This window comes from Hippocampus comes, unplaced genomic scaffold, assembly GCF_001891065.2.
Source record: "Hippocampus comes isolate QL1 unplaced genomic scaffold, H_comes_QL1_v1.1 scaffold298, whole genome shotgun sequence".
Taxonomy (NCBI): Eukaryota; Metazoa; Chordata; class Actinopteri; order Syngnathiformes; family Syngnathidae; genus Hippocampus; species Hippocampus comes.
The window spans coordinates 673,349-682,828 of record NW_017805417.1 but is presented as its reverse complement, the minus strand read 5'-3'; the positions used below and the strand labels follow the sequence as shown (position 1 = coordinate 682,828).

The 9,480-nt window shown below is 43.4% G+C and overlaps 1 protein-coding gene and 1 long non-coding RNA gene across 16 annotated transcripts in view; one reads left to right on the top strand and one right to left on the bottom strand.

The window, feature by feature from the left end:
* The window catches only part of ppip5k1b (diphosphoinositol pentakisphosphate kinase 1b), a 28,317-nt gene extending 22,731 nt beyond the window's left edge, over positions 1–5,586 (top strand). For 6 of the 15 annotated variants that reach the window (XM_019873956.1, XM_019873952.1, XM_019873955.1 and 3 more), the window contains 4 exons: positions 1,454–1,516; positions 2,897–3,055; positions 3,263–3,379; positions 4,066–5,586. In XM_019873956.1, coding sequence (XP_019729515.1) covers positions 1,454–1,516; positions 2,897–3,055; positions 3,263–3,379; positions 4,066–4,151 — 425 coding nt within the window. In that variant the 3' untranslated portion in view covers positions 4,152–5,586. Of the gene's footprint in view, positions 1–1,453; positions 1,517–2,896; positions 3,056–3,262; positions 3,380–4,065 lie in introns of those variants that run through there. The other 9 variants (XM_019873964.1, XM_019873954.1, XM_019873953.1 and 6 more) reach the window with 4 other exon arrangements.
* A 911-nt stretch (positions 5,587–6,497) lies between these two features.
* LOC109518233 (uncharacterized) lies at positions 6,498–9,429 on the bottom strand. The gene is made up of 2 exons (XR_002168694.1): positions 8,271–9,429; positions 6,498–7,476 (listed from the first exon to the last, which is right to left on the bottom strand). It is a non-coding gene; the product is annotated as an uncharacterized LOC109518233 (long non-coding RNA).
* Between the last annotated feature and the right edge of the window lie 51 nt (positions 9,430–9,480).

The window sequence follows — 9,480 nt, the reverse complement described above, 5'->3', positions numbered from 1 at the left end:
CCCCCGCCCCCCCGCCACTCTCCACAAAGCTGTTCATCTTTGTCTATCCCAGTCGTGCAATCAAAGCCCTTTGCCCAAATGCAAACGCCGACCCTCATAATCTGTTGAGTCACTTGTTTGACGGTCGTCATGGTGATGATGGTGCTGACTCGACGCCAGATCCGATTTGCACGAGCCTTGGGTTCTCTGCTTTTGTGGTGTGACGAATGCAAAGTAATCCTCACTAAAATGGTTTCCCGTGTCTGTGTGGACGCCTCAATGGTGCTCTTTTGTTCATTCTGGGGGCGCAATCATTGTTTCGCAAGGACGGTGGTCCCATTCAATCACATCCCCCCCCCGTGCACACATGCCAGCACCGGCTGTCTTTGGCATGTGCATTGTGTCGGGGTGTCATTTCTGCACATCGTGGTGTTGGCAGCTCGATTGTTTCGGCAGCAGAGTGCATGCGCTGCATTCGGGGAAGGTGTACTGTTCACTCTGTCCACGAGGGGGCACTCTCGCGACACCTCTGTCGCATCTGGTCACTGTCCAGCTCCCCTGGCAGGTGAGCGCTGAGATGACGTCACTTTTTGTACCAGGTATGAGACCTGCATCAGTTTGAGCATTTCATCTGTTGAGAAAAGAAAAGAAAATTAACGGGAGAGAGCCCATTTCCACTTATTTCCACCTCCTCTAGCATCGCTCAGTTTTGTTTGCCGTTATTTATATGGTGTGAAGTAACAAGCGCATGTTGGGAACATTTTATTTTGTTTTGCATAAAAGCAGCAAATGCACACGGAAAAAAAAGAAACTTCTGAAATGAATCTTTATATACCAAAAAAAATGTTCAAATAATCATACACACACGCTAAACAATAGATGTGATGGACTACAAATAATTCAAATACTGTCCCGTCATAAAACTTAAGGTTTTGTTCTCGGCCGTATGGTTTGAAAATAACAAAAGCTAAGCAAAACTCACACACCTGCTCTGAAGGCAAATTCAAACGATCTGAATTTGAAAAACAAAAGTTGAAACGAAATAAAAAGGGACGAAAAGGAAAAATGGAGAATTGCGCTAAACCCTGTGTCATTGAAACCATGTTGATGCTCCGCCTCCTTTTGGACTAAATTCGCAGAAGCCAAGGCCAAAGCAGAAGATATTCATCTTTCAGAAATTTCATGCTTGTGGGGCTTCAGGTTTGATTTTATTTTATTTTTTGCTAAGGTGGGCTACTCGTGCGGTGCCCTCGTTTGTCTGATTCTGTGAAGCAGCAAGTCACCCAGCCTCTTGTCGCCGCCGGCGTCCTTCTTCCGGCATGGCCGACGTCTTTCCGGTTTGCGCCACGTGACGGCTCGGCGCGGCTGTGGCGACGTCCTTCTCTCTCTCTCTCTCTCCTTCCGCGTCTCTCCTGTTAGGTCCAAAAGGGGTGGAGCCGGCAGTAACTCCAAGTTACCTCTCTTATCTCCTCAGAGCTGTTGTCTATGCCGCCAGTAAAGAGATTTTCTGTGTCGTTTGCCAGGCATCCGACTAACGGTATGTCTGCCTTTTTTCTCTTGCTCTTTTTCTTTTTCTACACTTTTTTTTTTTAGGAGGTGTTGCATGTGATTTTTTTTTTTTTGGGTGGGGGTGAAAAGTGGTGTCACTCTCTCCCGAGATTGTTGCATTTTTCCTCGCTCACCCTTGAAAATCAAAATCACTTGTCACCATATGTAATTTTTAAAAAATTTCTCAGCGCCATTTGTGCTGCGCACGAAGCACACTCTTGAAAATTGTGGAACTCCTTCACAAAATCAGGCTGCTTTTTTCCCCCCAATGAACCACAGTTAGGACTTCTGGAAGCTTCTTTTGTTCTTGTTTTTTTTTTTTTTTTAATTTCCTCGTAATAGCAGAACAAGATGAAGAGGATGCGGTGAGTGTTGGGTATCACTCTGGATGAATCATCACTTTCTATTTGTAAAAGTGTCAGGTTTTTTTTTTCTTCTCGACGTCTGCTCGTCGGTCAGCCCGTCTTCGGCGAGCTCTCTAGCGCCACCGCTGGACAAAGAGAGTTGCAAAGCGTCTCCTCTGCAAAGAGAAATAATTCCATGTGGTCATTAAAAAATACAATTGTCCTAGCAGCTGTTATTGCAAAGTGAGGTCAAGGAGTTTTGAGACGCTTGGTCAGCGCGTGAATGTTGAATTGCGAGTAACTCGTTCATTCATCCTGCGCTAATGTTGGAGAACGGCATATTCTGTGTGGACTTGTTCATGTAGGTTGATGTGCTGTATCAACGTTTGGTGTTCAGCAGTTTTGTGCCGTCCTTGAGTGGTCATTTATTTATTTATTTATTTATTTTGCAAGGGAACCCTTTGCGCCGAGAAAAAAAAAATATCCCAGTAGTTCTGTTTTGCTGCATTAGCTGGACGCCCGCCAATTTTCGAATCTTGTCTTCACTTTTTCTATATTGTGTCCATAATGTCATTCATTTACCGTTCACGTTATGATCATTTTTTTTGTGCCGTGAGGTCATAAGCGAAGCAAATGAGCCTTCAAAAAAAATGTTGACGTCAGCTCATAATATATCGTCATCTGCTCATGTTGCAGGCATATTTTGAGTCTTAACAAAAACAGCGCTGATGTCAACTCTCCCTCCGTGTGACACGGACTTACTCATCAGGCACATCTTGCTGACTCGTTTTTGCCGCCGTGGGCAAACGACAGTGGAACCTCTCAAGGCAGAATTCAAACAAACAAACAAATGAGCGTGTGTAGAAGTAGTGGTGGCTTCAAAGAATTCGAATTGGGGGGAACAGGTTGTCTGACTTTAGAGGTCCGCGTGTACGCCTCCCCACAACATGCTTGGAGAAGTCAGAGCTCATCGTGTTACTCCTCCACTTGATTTATTCTCCCCCGCCCCCTTCCACCTCTTTTAGGTTTCGAAGGCTGCTCGATGGTGCCCTCTATCTACCCGCTGGAGACGCTGCACAACTTGCTCTCGCTGAAGCAGGTGGACGAGTTCCTCAACGCCGTGTGCGAGAGCAGCAGCGAGGCCCACGCCAAGACCATGAAGGGTACCGCCGCAAACGCCAGCCGTGCGTGCATACAATTATTTGGGGATTTGGGAGGAGGTCCCCACAACTCGCACAGTTAGGACAGTGTGCGGAAAATCCACGAATCGTCAATTATATGTCAGCGCTGATAATTTTATGGATATATTTTGTTTCAAATTTCGTGCTGCTTCTCAATTGAATGTACGTACGCAACGCCAGCAGGCGTTTTCATGCTGTTGTGTGCCGCAGCGCTGTCGGGACTCTTCGACTCTCAGAGCCAGGCGTCGTCGCCCTACGGCCCCCAACAGCCGCTCTCGTCTTCGGGCTCCGAGGCGTCGCTGCGACCGCCCAGCCGGCCGCTTTGGCGTGAGTATCTTGCCGTTGCCTTTGCCGTCTTCACTTCCATGTCTGACTTTGGTCCCTACGCTGCCACGGAAATGCATCGCAGTTGTCACAAAGTATGATTAATCGATAGACGGATCACACTGGTCAATAAACTTTTACTATATATATATATATATATGTGTGTATATATATATATGTATAGATTTTTTTTTTTTATTAATCAGAGATGCAAGGACATTTTCTTTGTGGATGAATACCTGATCAAATGACACTAATGACAAGCAATATGGTAATAACGCAGTAATAACTTATCATACCATGTAACAGGAAATATGTAATGCCCGTATGTACATGAAGCGACTGCTCAAAGCAAATAAAAGCAAGACATGGAAAAGCACACTTATAGCATGGCGGTACCTACTAACAGGTGATGGCATGTTATGTTTGTAATGTATGGTCATATTTCAGAATCCGAAAAGCTTTTCATTAATCACAGATCATTTTTAATAGTCGGTAATATGGCAACGTTATAATGTGGTACTACTATGCAACAACCGCGATAACGTTCAAGTAATGGGTGGGTATGATGTGTTATAAATTGGCAATGACTGTGATTATATTGTAATAACATGGTAATGATGCATCATCATGACAATATTGTAATAACACATTTATTCTTTTGTGTTTCTGATTTTGTTTTTTTAAAGATGGCAGTGTCCCCTCCAGTGCTGTGTCCAGCGCTGGCCCCTCTTCCCCCATCACGGAGAACTCTGCCCTCAACTTCAGCGAGTAAACCCAAGCACACACACACACACACACACACACACACACACACACACACACACACACACACACACACACACACACACACACACACACACACACACACACACACACCTTCTTGTTGAATGCACTTTATGCTCACTCCCTATTTGTTTAGTTGACTGGAGCAATTAGCCTGCACCCAGTACTGGACTATAAACCCCTGTGGACTGCAAATATGTCGTATTTGAACGCCTGGCGTGCCTTTGGCTTCCGCTGCTGTGTTTTGATTTTTAGCAGCGACGATTTTGAGCAGGAAAGTTTCAACTTTGTTTTTGGAAGTATTAGCGCCAACGTTAGAACCGTTGAAATAATTTCACACAAATTGCTGTATGATTTGGGTTTGCTGTTCTAATAGTTTTGGTTTGGCGTCCAAACCGACCGCCTTTATTTTGCCGCGTGGGTGTCGAAGATGACGGCGGACGTTGAGTTTTCCCACACATCGAATTTGCTTGCAATCCTGTGGCTCAATTTTGGATCAGCGCTTGATGTGACGCTTTGTACGCGCTGTCGCTAATGCTGCACATTTGACCCGCCCCCACAACTTCCCGTCAAATTTGCGGAGCAAAACCGAACAACCAAAGTTCCTGCACACGCTTGAGGTGGGCTTGATTTGCGGGGCCCATCTCCGGAGCTCCTTGCGGATGCGACGTTTGTCACCGCTTTCATGTTTTCATGTCTTTGTCTCCGAAGAGAAGGCCGCCAAAGTGCAACCGAACCAAAATAAGCAAATAAAACCACTCAAGCACAAATTTCAAGTTCCGTCTTTTGTTTTGGCCGCACGACGACAGTTTGTGCGCGTTTCGGTACCACCACCCAAATATCTCGGACTTGAGCCAATCGTGATGAGCGCTGCCTAGCAACAGATGACAAGCCAAAGTTGGGACAGAAATGGCCTCTTCCTCTTCCTCATCCTGTCACCTCCTTCATTCGTCTCCAGGCTTTCTTATCTCCTCTTCTGGCCTCCTTGCCTCCTCCCCCCCTCGTCCTTTCATCTCCTCCTCACTCGGTCGCCATCTGACCGCCTCCTTTTCTGGCTTTGTTGTCTCATCCCGCTCGTCTCCCTTTTTCTTCTCGTTTTTTGTCTTCTCATGTCCTTGTTTCCTTTCCTTGCGCCCTTGTTTTTTTTCTCGCTCTCCTCACTTGCTCGCTTTTGTGCCTTTTTCCTGGCATCGCCCTGTTTCCTCTCCTCATCTTTTCCTTGTGTCCTTGTGCCCTTTGTCATGTCCTTGTCTTTCCTTTCCTCTTCACCTCCTCGTCCTCTCACGTCTTCATTTTCTCCCCTCACCTCCTTTTTATTCTCATCTCCTTGCTTCCTTGTTTCCTCGCCTCACTTCCTTGTCTCCGGAGCTCCTCGTTTCTCATCTTGTTTGCTGCGGTCTTCAATTCCTGGTTTTCTCATTAAATTCTTTTTTTTTTTTTTTAATCCTCTTCCTCTTTTCACCTTGCCCCCCCCCTGGCATGTCCTCCACCCCCCCTTCAGAAAGTCTTTGAAGAAAAGTGATGAGTCATGCCTGCTCTTATTGCTGCTGTACGTTGCCATGGTGACACCCTCAGATGTAATTGACTTTCTGAGAGCGCCCCCCCCCCCTTCTCTAGCTTTGATATCCTTCGAGATACAGTGCTTGAATACACTATTTGGTGCACCCTCTGAAGCGGTTCCTTTCCAAATAGTTGTATGTACTGCTTGTATTGGTTCTTGTTCCTGTTAAGCTTGTGTTGTACGAGACTGCATCAACATTGAAAAGATATCAAATCATTTGCAATAAAATGTTGTTCATTCATAACCAAGCACTTAGAAAACTTTTTTTTTTTTTTTTTGGGTGCAACCGGGGCAAGTCGACATACATACTCAGAATATTATGGAGGGGAGGCGGCGTGGGGGGGGGGGGGCTTGCAAGAATGGAAATTGGAATTTGACAAGAAAATTATGTTTCTCAATGATAAAGCAATGAAGTCAAAGTCAGTTTTTGAAGGGAAGGTTTAAAATATATTTCAAGGAGCAAGTATAAGAACAAATTCATGATGTGGGATTTCTTGTGTGAATGAATGAACACCCCCCCACCCCCCCAAAAAAAAACATCTTATTTGAAGATGAAGGTTGAAACATAATCGATTTATTTGCCAATTTGATGAGCTGTTGCGTCATGGCCTCTAATTTAAAGCAAAGACAATGAGAAGCGATGAAGAACTGGATCGCTTGGCAGTATTGACGATGGAATTGGACTCACTACGTTCTCATCGATTACCAATCCCTAATTTTTAATGTTTGCGATTTTGGTTGGTCGTACAAACTAAAAAACACACACACACACACAGAGTGGAGTTGAGTGTACTTTATTTGTTGATCACCGGGCTGTTTCCCTTTTACGATGAATGCGTGTGCAGCACTTCTACTTGACCAGAGAGAGACAGCGAGAGTTGAAACAGTTGCGCCAGAGGAGGAGGACAATGTTGCTATACGTTTCCAGAAAGAGAGAGAGAGAGAGAGCGAGAGCGTCAAACATAAGTTAGCGCTGTACAGCATCTTGATCACGACAGAAACAAACAGAAGCACAGCCGAAATCGGCGTTCGGACTTTAGCGTTAGCGCTACTCCCGTGTTCAACAATTACATTCAGGGTTAGGACCGAATAAGTCACATGCAAGAGGATTACATGATGTTCTCTTGGCGGCTTGGAATCACTGTCGAAGCAAAATGTTACGTTCACAGATATGTACAGTGTGTGTGTGTGTGTGTGTGTGTGTGTGTGTGTGTGTGTGTGTGTGTTGTGTGTGTGTGTGTGTGTGTGTGTGTGTGTGAGAGAGATAGAGAGAGAGCAAGCGCGTTACATTCGTGTTGTGTTTGACCGTTTGGATGTTTTCTTATCCAAGTCATAATCTGGAGAAGGTCGCAGCCGAGGCCGGCCGTCATTGGTTCTGTTGAGGAGTTGCCATGCCTGTGTTGCCGTGTCAATCCACCTCTGAGTGGTTTGTGCGTTTTTACATTCACCAAAATACGTTTTTGCGTCTCACAGCGTTCTACCGTTGCCGAGAAAGTTTCCGTCTTCTGACTTGTAGTAGCGTATGCTTATTAAAAGCAAGTTTCCCGAGCTCGCTCAAACGCGCCACAAGCGCAGCCTGCCGATGCTACGTTCCAAAAAACTGTTAAGTTGGACACTTTTGAACAGCGACCAGCACACATGCGAGTGGATCAGTCGCTAACTTTCATTTTATACAATTTGTATTCATTCAAAAGCCCGTTTTGAAACCCGTTGATTAAACTACCTGTAGGCATTGATTAATTGGTGTACGTATCTTGAATCTCTGTCCGAAATTATTTCATGCGAAATAAGTTTCAATGAAAGGGTGCCAAAATTGTTGGGGGAAAAAATAAAACTGTTAGTCATGACCAGAAAAAAAAAAAGAGTCAAAATGTTAAATGTAAGATCACACCCAGGTTTGAAGAAAAACAAGTTATTCTTCTTCTTCGAGAATAAAGTTTCAATGTTATGAGGGTAAAATTGAAACGTTAGCGAAAAGTCGTAATGCGCCGAGAAACGTGTAATACGAGAGCAGTGTGGAGAAAAGCTGTAATGTCACAAGAATTAAATCGTCGCTTTACTGAAACAAGGGCGTGATCTTACGAGAAAAAGTTGCGACAATGAGGTGTTAGTGATATGCGACGTATGAAAAAAAAAAGCCATATATTATGATGTAATGTTATGAAAAGAAAGTTTAATATGGCGGAAAAGTTGTAAATTTATGAAAATAACGTTTATCATGACCAGAAACGGAAGAAAAATCAAAGTGTCCATTTTATCTGTATTGTGTTCCATTTTTGGATTTCGCTGTTGTAACCGTTTTTTGTTTTTTTTGTCGTCTGTTTGCAATTGTCGCTTTGAGTGTGATATTGTTACCCTATTAGCATAAATGCCCAAATTATTTTGAACTTTATATTAACAAATCAATCAAAAGTACCAACGTACTAGCTAAAAATTCAGTTTTTCCTCTTTTCCGTTTGAACACGGCTTCTGCAACTCCGCTATTAGGCGAACCATTTGCTACTTGCCACTTTTCTGCAATGCATCGTACGCGTTGGTGGAAGGTACAATCGGATTCACGTTCAATGAGCCCAAAACGACAAAAGCAATTATTGCTTAGAAGACTCCAAGCAGAATTATTTGCAAATTTATAGCGCGATAAAAGCTAAATCAATCGCTGTCAACATTGCCAGCTACCCGCCTCAAAGCATGCAATATTTGGAAAAAAAACAAAAGATCACATTCCTGCGAGCGTCGCCGCCGTCATTCATTCATGCTCATTTATAAATAGTTGTTATGCTCAATATTTACATATTACAACGTGTGTTTGCGGTCGTTGAGGTCATCTCTGTGCTTCAATACAAACAACTAAACCCCACCCATTTCCTTCTCGGGGCGGGGGTGGAAAAAGTGCATTCTGGTTTGGTACAAAGACATTCCTTTTCATTTTCATATCCAACGCGAGCCATGAACTTGACTGACGGACTTTTTGAATTTCATGTTTGGTCTCGTCCTTGAGCTTTGTTGGAAAACAAACAAGATTCTGTTTGCTACATGAGTGTGTTGTCGACGTTGCCGATGTCATGTCGAGAAACATTCGAGAAGGTTGTTCATGTTAGTGCGGAAACATCCGTCACTTTGTTCGCAACTGCCGCACAGTAAAAAGGAAAAGAAATTATTTTTTAAATCTCATAAAAGATAGGATTTTTTTTTATAAAGTAGCAGAGAGTTAATTATTATTATAAATATATTTTTTAAATCTAAATGTAAAAAGAATATTATGTTTTATACTCTTCTATGAAAATAGAAATAAAATTTAAATTAATTTTTTGAAATTATTCCAAAGCAGCATAGGGAAAACAAGCATTGACATCCCACCCCCTCCCTACCTCCCCAAATTAAAAAAAATTAAATAATAATAATTAAATTAATAAAAAGCAGCAGTGAGACAATTAGGGCTGGAACGTCCATCATGAGCGACACCCGCACAATTATTGTGGCTTGCGAACGCAAAACACACGTGATCAGGGTTCTGAAATTATCATTAATGAGGTATCATAATTGGGTCAATGATTAGGGACAGCTCTGAGTCTTTTTTTTTGTGTGTGTGTGGCCTTAATATGTCTCTAAATTTGACTCATGATATAATAGGAAGCTGGGAAAGAAGAAAATCCAAATTAATGAAAATATATAGAGTGTGTGTGTGTGTGTGTGTGTGTGTGTGTTCGCGCGTGTGTGTGTGTGTGTGTGTGTGTGTGTGTGTGTGTGTGTGTGTGTG